At 47.4% G+C, this 19,938-nt stretch overlaps 5 protein-coding genes across 5 annotated transcripts; 3 read left to right on the forward strand and 2 right to left on the reverse strand.

Annotated features, from left to right (window-relative positions):
• Nucleotides 1–4,392: 4,392 nt before the first annotated feature.
• On the forward strand, nucleotides 4,393–6,665 carry K444DRAFT_658121 (uncharacterized protein). Its single transcript, XM_024886224.1, has 2 exons — nucleotides 4,393–4,964; nucleotides 5,014–6,665. The coding sequence occupies exons 1-2, from the start codon at nucleotides 4,876–4,878 to the stop codon at nucleotides 6,509–6,511; spliced, it is 1,587 nt and encodes a 528-aa protein (XP_024743829.1). The 5' UTR covers nucleotides 4,393–4,875; the 3' UTR covers nucleotides 6,512–6,665.
• Nucleotides 6,666–8,796: 2,131 nt separating this feature from the next.
• Nucleotides 8,797–10,242, reverse strand: K444DRAFT_515839 (FAD-dependent pyridine nucleotide-disulfide oxidoreductase; the record flags this gene model as incomplete). Its single annotated transcript, XM_024873630.1, has 1 exon — nucleotides 8,797–10,242. The coding sequence occupies one exon, from the start codon at nucleotides 10,240–10,242 to the stop codon at nucleotides 8,797–8,799; it is 1,446 nt and encodes a 481-aa protein (XP_024743830.1).
• An 886-nt stretch (nucleotides 10,243–11,128) lies between these two features.
• On the reverse strand, nucleotides 11,129–13,123 carry K444DRAFT_623175 (uncharacterized protein; the record flags this gene model as incomplete). The annotated part of the gene is made up of 3 exons (XM_024882247.1): nucleotides 11,129–11,737; nucleotides 11,790–13,017; nucleotides 13,071–13,123. 3 exons carry the CDS (start codon nucleotides 13,121–13,123, stop codon nucleotides 11,129–11,131), a joined length of 1,890 nt encoding a protein of 629 aa, XP_024743831.1.
• Nucleotides 13,124–14,438: 1,315 nt separating this feature from the next.
• Nucleotides 14,439–15,457, forward strand: K444DRAFT_623176 (uncharacterized protein; the record flags this gene model as incomplete). The annotated part of the gene is made up of 3 exons (XM_024882248.1): nucleotides 14,439–14,783; nucleotides 14,879–15,195; nucleotides 15,256–15,457. 3 exons carry the CDS (start codon nucleotides 14,439–14,441, stop codon nucleotides 15,455–15,457), a joined length of 864 nt encoding a protein of 287 aa, XP_024743832.1.
• A 749-nt stretch (nucleotides 15,458–16,206) lies between these two features.
• K444DRAFT_689223 (Fasciclin-domain-containing protein) lies at nucleotides 16,207–17,957 on the forward strand. Its single transcript, XM_024887734.1, has 3 exons — nucleotides 16,207–16,799; nucleotides 16,847–17,190; nucleotides 17,286–17,957. The coding sequence occupies exons 1-3, from the start codon at nucleotides 16,694–16,696 to the stop codon at nucleotides 17,514–17,516; spliced, it is 681 nt and encodes a 226-aa protein (XP_024743833.1). The 5' UTR covers nucleotides 16,207–16,693; the 3' UTR covers nucleotides 17,517–17,957.
• Nucleotides 17,958–19,938: the final 1,981 nt, after the last annotated feature.

The following is a 19,938-nucleotide window of genomic DNA, read 5'->3' on the forward strand; positions in this document are numbered from 1 at the left end:
AATAGCTATTATATAATACTTTAATAAGCCAAACTTCTTTATTATCTTTATAGCTAACCTATACTAGCCTGAGATTACAGATTACTTCTTAAATAGGTAGTAAGTAATTAACTATCCGGATTTCCTTTACTAGATCTTTATCCTAAAAGTAAGAGAACTTCTTATAGATCTTAAGAACTACCTTTTTAGATAGTATATAGGCCATATCTATATAATTAAATACCAGAAATATAGCTTTTTATATATATATCTATTTTTATTCCTTAAGAAAAATACTGTTTTCTTAACTCCTGATTTAGTTAATAAGATTATTTATACCGAGCTTCTAGACCTATTATAGGATTCTATAGGCAAACTTATAGCTATAGTTACTAGTTAGATATCTTACGGGCCATATAGTTTTAATAATAATTCAAAAGCCCTATATATAGTCTATAAGATGCCTATAGCCCTACTTATATACTAGAAGAGATTCTCTAAAGTATTTACGGCTATAATAATTATTTATAAGAATAGGTATTCCGAATACTAGTACCGGAATAATGGCCATATATTTACGGTCTATAAACCAGGCTTTCTAGACCAGGAAATCGTCTGTAATAATTACTAGGTTATTTCATATAACCTGTATCTTCTTTAGAAGTTCTATTTATATATTAATATTAAGGTTTATATATCCATATAAGTAATTAAGTATATTTATAAGTATATTTATAAAAGAATAGACTATATAATTATTACTATCTCGGGAATAGATAATAAGATTACCTAGTATCTCTAGGCTCAGTATATAGGTCTTATAAAGGCTTTCTAGTACCTATTTAAATACCTAATATACTAGGAGTTCTTTCCGGTTTAATATCTTATAATTTACTTCCCTAAATAATATATAGTCTGTTTTATAGCTAACCTCTTACCCGAGCAGATTACAGACCGGGCTATAAATATTTACTTAACCTTAATAGCCTTCTTTAAATATAATATAATATACGAGAATAGATACTAGTACCTATATTACGAGTTCCTATAGTACTTTATATAGGTTACTAAAACCCGGATATAGAAGTACTATAAATAAGAGTATAGTATTAGCTATATTTATTACTATAGCCCAGTTTCGGGTAAGCGATTCTATTTATAGCTCTTACTAATAGTTATATACGATCTATAGTCCTTTAATGAGCTCTACTTGGTTAAAGGTATCCGTTATCCTATATATTATACTACCTGTATTATCTATAGCTTAGTAGAGAATAATTAGGAATAGTTCTAGTATTTTAATAAGGCTATTTTATTAATAACTGGCTATAATTTACGGATACTTTTTCTTATAGGTATTTACTAGTAGCTAATTACAGATATATAAGTAATCTGGAACTAGTATAAGAAATATTTCTGTAATAACTTGGCTTATAAGCTTACCTATAACCCATTAATTAATTTCCTATTACCCTTGGTTAATCCTTACTATAATTATAGCCTCTTTTTGCTTGGTCTCGGTCTTACGGATCTCTAGTAAATACTTACGAATATTGCCTTATCTGAGAATACCTTTAACTAGACTATAAGCCATTATATAACTAATCTATAGGTTAATTATATTCATAAGATATTACTAGTAACTATAATATAAGTCTAGCTAAATATAGACTAGTATTCTTACTTCCAGATAATTATAGTAGTAATTATAGATAATTTACAAACTGCCTATTTCTACTTATAAGGCCCGGACGGGACCGGTAAGACATTTCTTTATAAGATCCTCTATTACTATTACTATAGCTAAGGTAAGGTAGTTCTATATATAGTATTAACGGGTATTATGGCTCTTCTTCTCCCGGACAGATATATATCTCATTCCTAGTTCCGGATCCTGTTTAAGCTTAATAAGTCGTTTATAAATATAATTACTAAGACGAACCGGTTCGGGGCTCTCTTGTAATCTATAGACCTAATTATCTGGGACGAGATACCCATATAGTATAAGTACTACTTTGAGATAGTATACCGGCTAATAGTTAATTTACGGTTGGTTATAGATAATATTCTCTTTAGAGGGATACCTGTAATTCTCGGGAGAGACTTTATCCAGATCTTACTAGTAGTCCTATACGGTTTACAGGCCAATATAATACGGGCCTGCCTATAGTAGATATAAATCTGGCTATAGCTCTATTAGCTATTATTATAGATTAATATACGGGTCCGTAATAACCTGTCTGAATAGGATTTTATAGACTAGATTAGTAGTCTGTTATATAACCCGTTTTTAAATAGATAAATTATACTCCTGCCTTTTATTCTATATATCCAGTTAGTTATAAACCTAATTAATTATATCTACCTATAAGAGCGACTCTTATAGGCCCCGTATAATTACTAGGCCTTTAGTAGACGGGCAATCCTATTAACCCTAAATAATACGGTCTATAAGCTTAACTAAATAATCCTGGATATATTCCCTGGCCAGAAACGGATGTATTTTATAGTAGATTCGGCCAATATAAATAAAGCGGATCCTGAGATTACAAAATTACCTCTAGAGGTCTTATAGAATATCTATTTACCGGGTCTGCCTCTTTCCAAGCTATAATTCAAGATTGGTATACCCGTAATACTCTTACGGAATCTCTGTCTATAGGAAGGGCTTTATAACGGGTTGCGGATATTGATTTATAGCTTTAGGAGGTTCTCGATTTGTATACGGCTACTAGGTAGCGACTTTAACGGCCAGTTACGGACGATTCTACGGATCAAGCTCCAGTTAACGGATTAGTAACTGTCTTTTATACTCTTCCGTAAGCAGTTTTCATTTGCTTTATCCTTTATAATAACTATTAATAAGTTATAGGGCCAGTCGTTTGAGGCAGTAGGGGTGGATTTATAGTTCCCGGTCTTTTCTTATGGCCAGTTCTATATAGCAGCCTTACAGGTAACCTTATAGGTAAGGCTTTATATTCTTTTATTCCCTAATATAAACCGTATAAGTAATATAGTATACCCAGAAATATTACAAGGTCTTACTTAGCTTTTAACTTACTTATAGCTGACTTTGTATACTTACGGGCTATTTTTCTTCCTATACCGTCTATAAAGGGTCCGTAAAGAGTCTGTACTAGCCTTTATTATATTCCAATCCCACTCGGGACGAGTTTAGGGCAAAATTATTAATTGGCGGCCCTATATAAGCTCCGGGGCCAATTAATAATTTTAGCAAAGCGGCCCTAAACTTGTATTATATATTATATATCGCTCTTTAAGAAATTTGCTTTTGTAAGGCAACTATAAAAGCCTCGAGTCCGCCTCTCTAAACTTTGTTAAATCCCAAACTTTAGCCTTCGAATGGTCATGTGAATGCCCCCCCTTTTATACATCGCCGGGTGAGGGTTCAAAAGACAAAGAGGCAGAAGTGAGACTTGTACCAGGTAATGTATCGACGGGGTGAAACAGGACTTTACGAGATATAAGAGTGAGTTCTAGAAATTGAGATTTTTTTTTAGAAGAGAAGCCTAATGCTCGTAAGACGTTCGTAGGCAAGATAAAGTACTCCTCTACTCCTTAGCGTGAATGTTAAGCGATGTAAGTGCCTAAGGCTTAACAAAATGCCCCCCCCACTGGCAAAAGTGGACAACCCGTCTTGTGATTGGCCCTGACGGCCGTTCCTCGGCCAATCAAAAGATGAACTTCTCACATGATGCACATCGCCCTTTTGCGGCACGCAACAAACATGCAGAGCTGAAACATGAGGCTGCATAATACTCCGGTGGCTGACGGCACGTGATGAGCACTCCTGATATCCAGCTCTCTGGAATTGCGCTAAATGGATCCTAGACATAGCGAATGCCCTTGTTTAAAAAATTTCAAGCTTTGTCTCAACACCCAAGAGTATTGAAGGAAGCCAGTAGTCCAGTCACGTGACTCTGCTCCACTGTAACCTGGGCTCTCTTCTCTTCTTCCGTTTTCACTCTCCAGAAGAAAGCATGAACTAGCGGCAAGTTCCTGCAAAACTGCATTGCTCAGCTATGAAACCTGTCCTGCTTATCGCGCTTCAAGGTGCATTTGGGCGTTTGGGTCACGAGACTTTCGCTGTCATTGGACTCAACTTTTTTAAGAACGGCCGCGCTTCTGGCTTCTATATTCTTACGCGCGTTTACGCTTAACCTTCCTTCCAATAAGCTCTTCTCGATCGCATTGCCCAATGAAACCACTTCAAGCTTCCCAGTCATCTTTGTCTCCCCTGAAAACAGAGTTGGCCAATCATCGCTCGGCTCGCGTCTGGAACGCGCCAACATCAAACCTCGTGTCGCAACCGCCAAACCCAACGTCTCAACTCCCCGCGACCCAATACACGTCTATTGGCTCACACGTCTTCCTGTTTCTCACACTCGTGATTTCATCTCCTAGTCATCTTTGTATTCTCTGTTCAGAGCATGCCAGCCACCCGGTTTCATTTCGTGAGCCGCCCAGAACATGCGACGGGGCTGGAGCAAACTAAGGGACGTGCCCAGACAAAGGCCAGTGTGAGGTCTGAAGCGGTCGTCCTTTCATGGCCTTTGGATCTTGAAACAGGCGGATGAGATGGTACAAGATGCTGCAGGTCTCCGTCGAAGATGGGATTGTTTGAGTGCACTCATCGTCGTTCTCTACTCGTGATTTCTTCCATCTCTCGAACCGTCCGTCTGTCTCTTTCTGTTTGAAAATTGTTTCGATCATCATTCTTTCTTTAGTTCTTCCAGTTCCCAAAAAGTTGAAGCTATAACATCTCGACTCGTTCAACGCTACATCTCTCAAATCTTCAACCGAAGTCGAGTCTGCCTTTGTGACGAGCTTTCGAATCCGGAACGGATCAAATCCAACCTGGGGATAGTTGCGATTATGATCAGATCACAAATAGTCTCAGGGATCTTTTTACTTGCAGTTCTAAGCTCTGCGGGACTTGTACGTCGCGATGGCGATCCCAGAATGTACGACCCAGACAGTGTCCCCGTCCGAAATATGCTGACATATGGTTAGTCTTCCACGAAGTGTTCCTTTCTCGAATACCACACAGAGTGCTACAAGCTCGAGCTCATCTCCGGACGCTGATGTCCTCACCATAATACCCGTTCCAGAGACTACATCTTCTTCCTCATTATCGATTGCAAGTCACGTGCCAAGCCCATCAACATCTTCCATCATCAAAACGACGAGCACGACATCGAGTAATCAAGGTGTCCAACCTGCAATTTTGGGAAGTCCAAGTACCAAGCCTTCACAGACCGGCAGCTCGCCGAAATCGCCTTTCTCGAGTTCCTCGACTTTACCTGGCCCCACAGCCGCCAGTAATTCCCGCCCATCGATTGAAGCCGCTCAACCTAAAGCCGACTCATCCACGACAAATCAATTCGCAGAAACCACTAGCAATTCTGTCTCGCCCAAAGCGAAGCCGTCATCAACCTCGATTCCGTTCTTTGCACTTAATAACACCAGCTCGGTTCCACTGCCAACTGTCGGCCCGTCATCTTCCAGTTTGGCGGCGTCTGCAGGTTTCCAATCACAGCCCGGCGCTGACTCCACCACGCTCATTGTGATCAATTTCTCAACAATAACCACTTTCAATGCATCTACTCCAACCAGCAGCTCTAAGCCATCCCCCACTTCTTCTACAAATGTACCACCAACACCTTCGATCCCGGCTGAAACAATGTCAAAAGTACCCACTGTCATCCAATCAGCTCCACCAGCCACTGGCACGGTATCCTCTGCTATTTTCAGCGAAAATCTGGCCCAAGCAAAAGGTTATAACAACCTATTCTCAACCCTCAATTTCTCCTCTCCCTGCACCGGCAGTGAAATTGCTTGCATAGCTGGCAATGTTGGGACATGTGACAAGCAAGGGAGCTTCGTCATTACCAATGTCTGCGGCACCGGCCAACAATGCTTCGCTCTACCGATGAATACCACACGAGGCGTGTACGTAGGGTGTGCAGATAAAGCAGTAGCTGCAAGTGAGCTGAGTTTGACCCTAAGTTCCGCAACAAACGTTGCAACATCGCCCACAACGGTTTCCACCAAGTCTTTGAGCAGCTCCACTTCATCATCTAGTTCACCACCGCCACCATTCGCAAGCCAGACAACACTCTCTGTCACCAGCCTCCTGCCACACTCGTCATCGCCAGTCGCACCTCCCGCAACACCCAACCCTCCTCCCGCCACATCTTCTCCGGCTACCACCTCTTCAACACTTCCTGACAGAACGATCACGGAAACAGTCATAGCCAGCAGCATATTAACAATGACACTTCAAATCCCTGCACCGAGTTCTCCAGCCCAAGAACCAGCGCCTCAGCCACCGGCACCACCGCAGCCACTTTCCACTCTCACTCCTACGTCGACGACGATTGCAGTGGGTGATGGTCCTGGCAGTGCGGTTTTGACAATTATTCCTGTGCCGCAGATGACGGGTGGTTCGGAGAAGGAGACGGTTACTGAGACGGTGACTGTTACTGTTACTGAGAAGATTAGAGGATGAGGATTACGATGAGTAGATTTAAGTCACGGGGTTGAATTGTGATTTTCTGGGACGGGTTTCCCAAAAATAGAAAGTAGAAAGGCTATGTGCCGAAATAATTTATAATAGATTCCTCAAGATTTCGTGCACTCTTCCAATTGAAAAGGATATCCGCTGTCACGGCACTTTTCAATCTGCCGCACTGCATTTCCCATTCCAGCTCCTCAGTCCCGTCCCTGTGTATGTCCCGATGATCAATTACTCTCTTCGGACTGATACTCTTCTGACTCTGCTGCGGAACTAACTCCAGGCTCGTAATTAGGGCTCTGGTCCCTCAAATTCGCAAACGCCACTCGGTTGTAGCTTGGCTTTACACCCTGAGGTGTGAGGACGGCGGCGGCGATGGCGACGGGAAATTGTCTGCGAGCGCGTGAGCACAACCCCTCCTCTTAGTATTAGAAAGAAAACTATTCCTTGAAGACACGACGGGAGTTACACGAGGGCAAGAGAAGGAAGTCGGTACTCACTTGTCACGCGACGGTGCTTTTTCCTTGGCTTGGGTTTAGCACTTGCCACTTGCCCCTCATCGGTCAAATCTATCGGATTTTGTCTCGACGAGCCAGGGACCCGCTTCACCCTCGAAGGCTCAAGATCATTGCTGCCCGGCCTGAATGAAGCCCCGCCCCATGAGCCTTTGTTATCATTGTCCACAAACACCTGGTACTGCGTCCCATTTGATAAAATGGGAGGGCTAAAACTTTGGAAGACTCAAAGTCAACTTGATATCCACGACTACCCATTGAGAATTCCTTCGCAGCCACCAGCCTTTCACAGTTAGATGTCGCCAGAGTAGAAGCCTCTCTGTTGGCCGACATTTCTACGAAGATTGCGGCATAAAGTGACGGGATTACAGGGCATTTACGCTCGGGTAGGGGTCTTAGCGGACTCCAGGGTGTGGCTTAAGGTACTGCGCCCGCTATAAGCCTTGTAACTCTAGGCCTGAACCCCTAAAATAAGGGCTGTGAGACATTTCCAAGGTGGTGGAAGATCTTCAAGGGTTATGGTGTTGCTGGCGGAGCAACCGTAGCGCTCGGGCGCTGGGAGAGAGCTATTTTAGGACTATTTAGCGATAATGCCCTTGTAAGTACAGGGGATATGCCTTCTAAAGGTGTGGTACCCCTTGTTTATAGTTTATAGCGTGCTTACAGGAGGGTAGCCTGGAAATATAGGGGACTTTAGTGGGTGAGTGTAGTAGAAAGTGGCCTGAAAGTGGACTTGCGATACAAATGCCCTGTAATCCCGTCACTTTATGCCGCAATCTTCGTACAGATGCTTGTTCTCGCTTCTTTTCCCTCCAATCAAGTACCTGCTTGGAGACCTCAAAATATAGACGGGGAATATTGTCGTTTCGAAGAGAGGTAGTGGCAGGGGCACACTCCTTTTGTATCTATCAATGTTGGAACTCTGATCGCTCCGCAGTGAGGCGTGTTTGATACGGCCTGGAAGAAATCGGTCTCAAAGTACAATGAAGCAAATATGACCGATAGCAGTCTGGCCTTCGTTGGATCGCGCTTGACACCGTTCACTTAGTGATCGAGTCTGAAGCGTGTGTCTGATGTCGACGCGAAGTGATCTTGAAGCGAGCAGGTTCTGCACCGTTCTCCTGCTGACTCGGGGGCAAGTGCAGGCGTTCGGACGACCCACCAATCACTAACTCACCCTGACTCCAAAATAAGGACGCCGGTTTCGTAATTTCTCAGACTGGGTAGCGGAGATCCTTTTATGTGGAAATGGTTGGCTGAGAGCAGTACATGGCATTATAAACGTGGCTTGAGGATTCATGATTCATGTGTCAAGCAGATAAGGCTCAACGCTTAAAGGATAGCCCCGGATGGATTTCGAGAAATTTAAGGAAACACAGATGGCGTTAATGTAACGTAGCGGAAATGAGTATGAAACACAAGCTGAATCTAAAAATATCTCGTCTTGTAAGACTCCTACCCTCTCCGGAGTTTTAGTGCCAAGAGGTAGTCTACCCTTGTATAATTTTCATATTTCTATACAAAGACAGAGCAAATTTAAATAATTAAAGATAAGAATCATATGTAAGGAAATATTGTTCTAAGCAACTGTAATAGATCTAGAAAGAATTTTAAGAATTTTAAATTAGAGTTAAAATTACTTAATTTAAATTTTAAAACACTAACTTCTTTAAACCTTACTTACTTATAAAAGTATAAAGGATATGTGTTAAAATAATATGGAAGAGATTAGAAATTGTAACTAGGCTAATAATATAATATGACTTAACTTAAGAAGCCCCAAAGATTGTTCAAACTCTCTGCCAAGCTCGGATGAGCCCAAATAGCATCTTGTAACTTCTGATATCCAATATCACCCATCATAGCCATCTGTACCACAGCCATGACCTCCCCACCCTCAATACCCAAACAGGTAAACCCCAAGATCTCTCCCGAGTCCCCATCGACTACGGCCTTCATCAGCCCCTTACTCTCATCCGTCTCCAGTGCCCTCGCCACATAGGCCATCGGCATCTTCGCCGTCTGGACGTTCCTGCCCGGGAACTTTGCCCTCGCTTCACTTTCATGCAGTCCCACATGGCCCAGTTGCGGATCCGTATATGCTACATACGGTACAAGCCTGCCTTTGGTACTGAGTTTGGTGACCTGATCTTTGGTATCCAGGAGGTTCCTCTTGATGATGCGAAAGTCGTCATACGAAATGTGCGTGAAGGCAGGTGGGCCCTTTACGTCCCCTAGGACATAGACGTTCTCCGCCGCCGTGGTGAGGAATTCATCTGCCACAATATACCCCCTGGCATCCACCTCTATTCCCGCGGCTTTCAGGTTTAGAAAATCGGTGTTGGGTACCCGGCCTGCTGCAAAGAGAATGTGTGTCCCCTTGATGCTGTCTCTTTCTTCCTTCCCCTCGGTCTGGACTTTCAAAGTGAAGCTATCCCCATCCACTAGCTTCACGCCAACCACCTCACTGTCCAGCCTGATATCTAAGCCATCCTCCTCCAAAATTCTCCTCAAACTCTCCGCAATCTCGGGGTCCTCTCTCGGCAGTAGCTGCCTCCCCCTTTGCACCACTGTCACCTCGGCCCCCAGCCTCGACATCAACTGCGCAAACTCTACGCCTACGTAACCTCCCCCAATCACAACTAATTTCTCAGGCACTACATCCAACTCTTGAATACTGGTTGAATCCAGCACTTGCCATTTGCCTAACTTCTCAATTCCCAGGAGGGAAGGGGAAGCAGGACGTTCGCCCACGTTAATAAAGAACTTCTTCCCTTCAACGAGCCTCTCCGTCCCATCATTGATCTTGACCTTTACTTCCTTTGCACCGACAAAAGACGCTTCCCCCATCAATACGTCAACTCCCGCCTCCTTCAGCCTCTTCTCACTCCCGCCCCTAAAACTATCCACAATATCCCTTTTCCGCTGCCTCACTTTGTGCATATCAACCCAGACCCGGTTCTCCTCCATCAGGTTAGTCGTGTGAATCCCGTAGTCTTGGCCGCGACGTGTCAGATAGGCAGCGCGTCCAGAAGCAATAAGTGTCTTAGTAGGTGTGCACCCTTCATTCACGCAGCACCCAGCTATGTGGGTACGTTCTATGAGTAGGGTTTTCTGACCCGCGTTTGCGAAGGCGGATGCGAGAGGGGTACCGGCTTGGCCGGAGCCGATTACGACGGCGTCGTAGATGGTTGGGGAATGGGTAGACATCATGTTAAGTGACTGACGCCAGGCGGAGCAGTAAGGAGTCAGAGCGCCGGGTATTGTTTGAATGCGCGGGTGGAGCACGGCGAGCAAACCGGAGAAGCGGGGTGTGCCGAATAGCATGTATTTCAGAAGAGGGTGCCTGGTACAAAGGGCGAGGGGCGATATAGATGGTAGTGGGGAGGCAGATAGAGAAGAGGGGGAGAGGGGAAATAAATATGAGCAGTTGATGTGGTGAGGACTAAGCGGGGTGCAGGAGGCGCAAAAGGGAAAAACGTAAAATGACACCCCCCAATTGTTGATTGCGGGTGTCAATTGGGGGCCAAACCAGCCTGCTAACCCAAAGTAGAGGCACTCGGACTGGAAAACCGGAAATCTTGCTTTGTCTTTAAATTTAAATTACTTTATAAGGAATTCATAGAAATTAATACTTTCTTTCTTTTACTATATTCGCCCTGGTATCACAATCATGCACGCGGGCAATTCACTAAAAGTGATTTTATTTTAATGGTGCCAAGGCACTCTAAGCTGTGCTCTAAAGCTCAGCTACTCAGTCTCTATCGTGAGATAAAGCTCCCTCGCAGCACACACCGGATGCAATCTCTCCCATGTCATAGTATCATAACCATTAATGCAAGCAAGCCTCTCAAAGCAAATAAAAAACAACTCATACAGATGGTCTCGGCAAGAGTCACCAAATATGGCAATCCATCGAGGATGCAGAAAAGGCGAAAAAGTGCAAAGCAAATGGGGAAGGAAAGAGAATCTATCTCTACATCAACACAACATGTATAATAAGGTCGCGAGCTAGTGCGTCTTCATCTCAACTATAAGTATTTATCTCATCTCCAAGTATCTCATTGTACTATCCTTTGCTCAAGAGGTCAAGAATTCAATGAATTGGGGTGGAGACTCGGCAGAGGCCGGCCTTGCAGGAGTTGTCGAACCAGCCCAATCGGAGGTCGTCCATCCACCAGATCTTCGGAGCGGAACCCACGGTGACGTTGATGCGGATGGAATCGAGGTTGCTGAAGCTGTTGTCCAGGGTGATGGGGGTCAATGTGCAACTAGCCAGGGCAGGACAAGCCGGAACAGAGATACTCTGGGAGGTGACTGCGGTGGTATTGCGGGTGCTCCTATTGTACCGGTAACCAGTGAAATGGAAGACGCAGTCTGGACCGCGGGAATCGCAGCCGAAGGATGCTCCATACATGTTGAAGCTGAAACAGCCAGTCAGGCCATGATCGCCGTTGCCAATGTCCCCAGAATAGCCGTACTCCGCAGTGGTGGGTCCAGCCATGGGGTTGGTGCCATTAATGTTGAAGTTGGGGATGAACTCGGTAAACAGAGGCTTCGAGGACGGCAGGTATGGAGATCTTGGCGGCGGAACGACGACAAAACCATCCGAGAAGTCAAATTGGTGATATGGATTGAAGACAGGCTCTGGTTGAACGTCATCGGGGTTGGGGTTGGAGACGCTCAACGGGGGAATATCGTCAAACTAGTGGAGGTTAGTTTGCATGCATTGTTCCAGTTGCTCTCGGATGACTTACGGTGAGTGTGAAGTCTCCATACTCGCCACAGTTGCTTGATGTAGCAGATGCTGCGGAGGAAGCAGATGTCGAGGTCTGGTTCAAGCTTGTCGAAGACGGAGTAGTTGTACTAGCCGGCACAGGAACGGTGGTATATGACGGCTTAACGGTGGTGGAGTTGAAGACCTGTGATGCAGAGTAGCTGCTCGGGAATGAATTTGAAGCAGATTGTACCGCACTGCCAGAATAAGGCGAGGATCTTGAAGCCGGTGAGGTGGTATTGGCATATGGTGGAACAATCGTAGAAGTATAAGTTCCACCAGGAGTTGAGGCCGAGCCGAGCGCTGACGATGTACTGAAAGCATTGAAGCCTGACTGCGCAGCCAGACTAGTCAGAGACAGAAGAGAGAATGTGGTAGCGAGGCTAAGTGGCTGGGAAGGAAGTAGCGGCATCAGAGAGAGCGTGCTTGGAGAACCAATAGCTCCACTCTGGGAGCCGGAACGCGTGGTTGAAGTTGCATTCCATCCTCCAGCACCGATTCCCGTGAATGTTGAGCCGGTTGCGATATAGCTTGATGCAGTGCTGGTCAAGCATGAGGTTGAAAGTGACTTGGTGGTGGGCTGCTCAGTGTGGCTTGATGCGGCTCTGGCTGCGCTCGAGGAAGAAAGCGCCTCGGTGATGGTGAATTTTTGAGTGGAATAGCGTGTCAAGTGAACCGTGCTCGTCTCGTCAGAAGTAGCAGAAGCTTCAGGGACGGGTTCAACGGTCACGACACTGGTTTGAATCATGTATGACTGGGAAGGAGCAGGAGTCTGGCCATTCAACCAATACGTGGTACCATTCTCGACCACAAATTGAAGGAGGCCGTTGGGAGCGGCAGTCTCACTGTAGGTGAGATGGCCACCAGATTGGTATGGAGTGAGTTGAACATTGGTGATGACAAGAATGGTGGTCTCGGTGATCGTAGCAACGTAGTTTGGTGCTTCCGTGGTCGCAGCGTTCTCAGGAAGCTGTGTGGAGGCGCGGACAGGAGTTGTAAGAAGGATCGTGTCGACTTGTGGGTACGCTGTGGTGACCAGAGTGCTGTGGCGCGTCAAGGTAGTGGTTGGAGTACCTGGGTCGGTCTCAGAGCTGCAAGGGCGAGTAACGTAGGTGGTCTCTGGAGAAGGGTTGTAGATGGTGACGGTCGAAAGCGAAGAGATGGTCACGAAGACTGTGGTTGGGGCACAGAGGGATGCTGGAGGACCGCTTCGAAGCATTAGCACCGCGTGGATAGATCAATAAGAGCAACGATGACTTACTAGGAGACAGCAGGCGCTGAAGCAACCAGGGCAACGAACGCGAGCATACCCATGACGACATTCAGGACCGGAGAGCGCATCTTGGAGACGTGACGGTCTTTATTTACTCGAAATGAATCGGAGATCGTTGTAACGAGCGTGATGGTATTTACTACGCGTCAAGAGGACGCAGAAGGTAGTCAAACGAGTGTGGGGAAAGGAACGGACTTCGAAAGAAGGTATTGGAGACGGGGAGAAGGAGGTTGTTGCGGAGAAGTGGTTGAAGTTGAAAGGAAAAAGAATTTGTGGGAGGGAAGGGAGCAAGGCTACGTTTGGTTTGCGCTTGAGGGGACGTCAACAAGCGAGGCCACTCGCTGCTAGAATCGGCAGCTCGGCATCACAATTTGTTTGAGGCAGAGAGAAGCCAGGTTCCCTCATTTTCTTGCTTCACTTTCTTTCCCTGGACTTGGTATTGACTTCGTATCACCAGGCAAGATTGTCAGTCTCAAGGCCGAACTTCGGTGCAGAGAAACTCTGGGAAATTGAAGGACCTCCTCTTCCTAAGCTCGACTTCCAGTTTCGACCTTGCTCTATTCTCGACTTCAAGGGGTGTTTGCGCTGCATTCAAGGCAACGGCTGCAAAAGGAACGGCTGCTAAACATGCAGGTTGCACGCGAGAAATAAATGAATCGGCCTGGTGCAGACTGGCCGCACAAGCTGCGACTTTCCACCGATGTAGATCTCTTTGCAGTCACCAGACGAAATGACAACTCGGATTGAATTGAGATCTCATGTCAAATCGCACCGTACCTGCATCGAAAGGAGATATCTCCCGAGAAGATCTGGTGACGCAGACTGATGGTCGCCAATCATTTCCAACCACATCAACGTAGAAAAATATATGCATTCGCGGGATGTTCCAAGAGAATTTGCTGGCCAGGATACAAGATATAAAGCATTCTGTACTCCCCGTTTTCCATTCCTGCCCCTTTACGAGTAACCTGCCGCGGGATCATCCGTCCAGTCCAACATCCTCTCGAACTTGAGTCGTGATCATCACCCTTCGTGGTTCCTCGCAGTTGGTATATATATGCAGCATCGCGAGGCCAGTACTTGATTACACGGCGAGCTTCCAGCCGGGCGTTGCGAGTCTGCAGAGGCATTGTTCGCAGCCGGTGAAGACGGAGGAAGGAGGAAGAAAATGAGAGGTCGTCGTTTCCGCTGCCTCTGACATCCAGGCCCCACGTCAGGCATAAGCAGCCGAAGTGCGTCATCGGACAGGGATCACGAGCTGCACAGAATGTCTCGAACAACAACCTTCAACATCTACATCTACAGCTCTGACTTCTCCTATTCCTCCACAGCATTGACAGTGCCCCCCTCTCCATTATGCCAGATCCTCGTCCCATCACCGCGGCCGCCCTCCAGCCCATCCGCAATGTCGTCAGCGCGTCCTTCCTCTATCCCTGCAAGGGAATCTACTATTGCCTTACCCACCGCGAATTCTGGCCTCTCTTTGGCCGGCAGTTAATCCCCTTGACGGTCATCTCGCTCGTTATACTCGGCATTCTTTTTACCTTCACCTACCTGCCACAAGTCGCGTTTCTCCTTATCTTCCACGGCCCGACAGCATGGTTCAACGCAGTTTTCCTCGTCCTCGGGGAAGGGCAGGTACTGGTTGCCTTACTGTTTGAAGCCTTCATGGTTGACGAGACGCTTGTCAATATCTTCGATGTATGTCTACTCCCGTGGTGTTTCCTGTTCCCTCCCCTCTCGCGCGGCCCCCCCCCTCCTCTTGCTCGCAGATGGCTAACACTTCTCCTCTCGAGGCAACACTCATTCGCGAAGGCCTCGTCGACCTCGTGTCCCCCTCCCGCATTCTCTTTCATGATGCCCCGAACGCCGTCAAGATGCTCGGCAAACCCACCAGCGCGGCGGTCTACTCCCCATTCTCCTTCCGCCAAATCGCCGAATTCGTGCTCTTCCTTCCGCTCAACCTGATACCTGTAATCGGCACGCCGTTCTTCTTGGTCCTGACGGGCGCGCGCGCGGGCCCATTCCACCATTGGAGATATTTCAAGTTATTGGGCCTCACGAAGAAGGAGCGGAAGGAGGCGATCAGGAGAAGGGGTTGGAAATATACTTGGTATATCATACCTTCTAAAGAGCAGGCGTAGTAGGGGATGTGCTGACATATTCTCTACAGGTTTGGGACCGTGGCTCTGCTTCTACAACTTGTGCCTGTTCTGTCGATGTTTTTCCTCCTTACCACCGCGTGTGGGTCGGCACTCTGGGTTGTAAAGCTGGAGGAGCAGAAGAGGTTAATTGCTGAGGCGCCCGTTCCCGCACCGACAACTCGCACAGATGAACAGAACCCGCCCCCGCCGTATACTGATGATCCTATATAGAAGAGACATTCGCGCATTAATGGAACCCTATACAATCGTACGGCCCTTGTTCTGTAACGGATTATGCACGGGGAAAGATGCGTGTGGTCCACGACGTTTGCAAGGCCCCCTCCCCTGAATCAGCCATCGGGAACTGTGCTCCTGGCTGACTACTTGGCTAGTCGCCGATACACAGTTCAGCGAAAGACAAGACCGCGTCCATTCCTTGGCACCAGTGCTGCAGTAAACTTCCCCCCAAATGCTCCTCCTACGCTGCCGCATTCGCCTCACGCCTCCGCAGGCGGCTGTCGGCTACACATGATTCGGAACGTTTTTATCGTTCCTTGATTTTATCTCACCCACCGTGTGCCTCTTGAGTGGTGCAAAAACAGTCCGCGTCAAACATCTACTTGAATGTGGGGCATAGCCTCGAATACACCCCGCGATCCCAAACCGGGACAAGCTTCCCGTCCAAGAAAAGTCTACAGGGATAATAACTCTTTAACCCTTCCACAGATCTTCAACATCAACGACTTTGCATCACCACCAACCAATTGATTTCGCTGATGAGAATCCGTGTATCCGTGCCAATGCACCCGACCTCTTGGGTTTCTGGGGAAGCTCTTGACCGTGCATATCAGATTGCCTCATACTACGTGGCTGAGCAAGGCTCTGACGACGGCATGCATAATCTACTGGGTTGAACTACCTCTTTCGATGCGTCAACACCGCGAGAAGGGACGGAGAGCCGTTCCGTTGACAGCTTGCAACTGACAAATTTCTCTTTCCTTGCCATTTGGCTTTCTCGAAGCCTTCACCCGAACGAGTCCTTGCCTCATTGCGAGGCTGGATGGCGCGATATGACATCCTCCCGCACGGATTGATTCAAGAAACTTAGTGAACTCCCGGGATCTACTTATTTATGTTTCTTGGCCAAAAGAGTTTACGCATTGTACAAGACAAGACGGCGCGATGGCATCCAGCCAATGCGACTAGGCTTCAAGTCGAAGGATGCCTCCCACGGCAGCCAAGAAGAGCAATTGGTCTGCGAAGTCTTAGGTCTTGGGGTCGTAGCCTATACTTCTCAGGCTCCTCCCTGCGGATACTATCTTTCTGGCTTGCCCTGCATAAAGAGGAGACAAACCCATTTCTCTCCTTCCGTTCCTAAAGTTTCCTTCTTCCCGCCATCGTCTCCTGCAGAGTTCAGTCATATACATCGCTCCGCAAGTGAGACATCCACCAGAACTGCAAGTCATCATGCAATTCAAGAAGCTGCTCTCCCTCACTATCGGGGCTGTTGCATCGGCTCAGAACCTCGCCGAGGTTTTGGCATCACAAAACTCATCCCTCAGCGCGTTGACTAGTATGTCGCTTACCCCTCGCTTCACGTTATCAACTAAACATCCACAGGCCTCCTGGCAGCCAACCCAAGCCTTGTGTTAGCTCTCGGCAGCGCAAGCAACATCACCATTCTCGCACCCAACAATGAGGCTTTGGCAACGTTCCTCAACTCGTCGACAGGCGAGGCGGCAGCCACCAACCCCGGCCTCGTCACTGCGCTCTTGACCTACCACGTTCTGAATGGTTCTTACCCAGCATCGGCTTTCACGAACACGTCTCAATTCCTCCCCACTCTGTTGACGAACACAACTTACGCTAATGTGACTGGAGGCCAGAGAGTCGAGGCGCGACTCAATGGCTCCAGTGTGGAGATCCTCAGCGGTCTGCTGGCAAAGAGCATAGTCGTCACTGCTGTACGTCCCACCCACATCTCGCATTTTGCCGCTTCCTGCCAATCACCCATTGGGTTACCCACTCACTCTCTTCGCTCACTAACACCCACCCGCAGGACCTCAACTTCACCGGTGGCGTCCTCCACATAATCGACACCGTCCTCACCATCCCCGAATCCGACGCGGCCACCGCCGCTGCCGCCAATCTCCCTGCGCTGACCGGCGCACTCACACAAGCAAACCTCGTCTCAATAGTCGACTCCCTCCACGACGTGACCATCTTTGCGCCCTCAAACGCAGCATTCCAAGCCATCGGTTCCACAGTCGGCACCCTCTCCACCGCCTAACTCGCCCAAATCCTCGAATACCATGTCATAAACGGCACCGTCGGCTACTCTTCCTCGCTTACCAACAGCACACTCATGGCCGTCAGCGGTGGATCCGTAACCATCACCGTCGAGAACGGAACCGTCTACGTAAACTCCGCCCGCGTCATCGTCCCGGATGTCCTGGTTGCGAATGGCGTCGTGCATGTTATCGACGGGGTCCTGAATCCTAATAATACTGCGGCGACCCCGAACCCGAGCACCACGAGCGTGGCGTTTAGCGGTGCGAGCTCGGCGACCGATGTCCCATTTACGAGTGGTGTTGTGCAGAGCACGACGTTGACGCAGACGCCGATGAGGCCGTTGACTACGAGTTCGAGCAGTGCGGGCGTGGGGGGGTTTGTGAAGGCGATGCCGACGGGCGTGGTGGAGATGGGTGCGCTTTTGGGGGGAGCGGCTATGTTTGCTGCTGGGTTGTAGATAGAGTGGAGAAAGAGGATACTGAAAAAGGAGAGGAGAGAGGGTGTCTGCAGTATGAAGCGAATCACATGAGATAATAGCTCGGGCATGGCTCTTTCGGTAACTGGAAAATAAGAAATCCAATAGTTTAATTCTGGCATGTATAGCCATGATCCAGCAAGTGCTGCCGTTATCCAAGAAACCTTCCTCTCCTTGTGCACTACAAGTCCGCCTGCAGCAACGGCTAATCGCTCTTATCCTTCTCCCCGCCGTTCTTCCCTTCTTTGCCCTTAATCTACTCCTAAATCTGCTTAAAAATGTTCATTTCCCCCTCCCCCATCGTAGAAGGATTCACCTTACTCGTCTTTATTGTTGAGCTAGAGCTTGTTTTCGTAGTGATCTTTGAGGAGCCAGGCGTTGCGGGTATGACCTGGACCGTAGGGTTGACATCTTCGATCTGCTCACCGACGGCCTTTTCCTCTTCAGCATCCTTGCACCGCTTGTTTTCCGTACTGGGACCCTTCATATACAGCCCTTGATCCGAGCTAGATCCTGACTTGCTCGATCCTACAGATGACCCGGGTGTAGGATTCTGCACCAGTGGCGTCGGCCTTCATTTCTCGTCAGCAGATCCCCGCAAACTTGTCGAGATGGTATATTTAGGAGGTGGAGGAACTCACGTAGCATTCAGCAACAGCTCCGAATACACCTCCCTCACCTCGTCCTTCAGCTTCACGAAGTTCACAAAATCCTTATCCCTGCACGTCAGGAATCTCTGCAGGCGCTTCCCGCACGAATCCCGCTTCTGGAGTTCCTCTTCGGTCTTCGTTAGTTGGCGGGAGAGGAGAGAGACGGTGGAGGCGAACGCGGTGCGCTGGACTTCGGTGGGCTGGCGGTGGATGAGATCGCTGCTGTGGATCGTGTGGAGGATGGACTTCATTATGTAGATGTCGAAGGTGTAGTTTATTGTTTCTTGGGGTGAAGAGACGGAGGCGTTTGATGGAGAAGCCATTTTGGGTGTTATCGGTGTTAATTGGAATGGGAGATATGATGTTGAGGGAGGAAGTTAGGGGTTTGGATGGTAGGTTTGTGGATCTTTTATGATTTACTTGCCATGGGAAATTTTTGGATTATTCACAGTCTTATTAGATTCAGTGCTCAGTTGAAAGTGCATTCACCGAATTTGTATATCTGACAGGTGCAATTAAGTGTTATATTCTTTCTGCGTCAATGTTTGTAGGTGATACGATTCCAGCTAACGCAACATCAACACTGAAAGAAGAGCGTATGAAACCCAAAATTTACCAAGCTACATGAACCCAGCAACATGCTCAACAAATCTTATTTCCGTATCCGCTGGATCATCAAAGTCGAGGAGGGATTGAAGGTGCGTTGCCTCCCCAGTCTTCGAACTTCTCGACGAGTGCTGCGCGGGCGTAGCCTAGTCGAGGATATTCTCTGCTTTGAGGGTGGCTTTGAAATCTGCAAATTCAGGCGCTAGGAAATGCCTGTCGAAAGTAGCCTGCGAATTATCCTGCACCATGCAAACAGTCAAATCAGGCTCACCTAGAGTTATCTACCCCTCTCCTGGCAATTCGATCTTTCTATCCAATGAGGACGTGGAGATAGGTGAAAAGGGGACTTACGTCTCGATCAGAACTAGCGTGTTGGTAGGTTCCTTCGTCTTCCCGATTCGCGCTGAATCGCGAGATATCCTTTTCCTTGACTTGGATGCAGTTCGCAGCGGTGGAAAGAATCTCAATCAACTTTTCAAACTATATTTTTAGTCAAGTACAATAGTGCAGGTTGATTGGTAGAAAGGGAATGTACCCGATCCACGCTGCCTAGCTTAAGACGCAGGATAACCACGATGTTAAATTCAATGCTCGTTATTTCTTGGGATATTCAATTCACCTGAGTTGAAGAGATATGTTTCAGGTTTGTTGTGAAATCAAGGAGAACCCACCCATCTCCAAGTCACGCC

This window comes from Hyaloscypha bicolor, assembly GCF_002865645.1.
Source record: "Hyaloscypha bicolor E unplaced genomic scaffold K444scaffold_10, whole genome shotgun sequence".
Taxonomy (NCBI): Eukaryota; Fungi; Ascomycota; class Leotiomycetes; order Helotiales; family Hyaloscyphaceae; genus Hyaloscypha; species Hyaloscypha bicolor.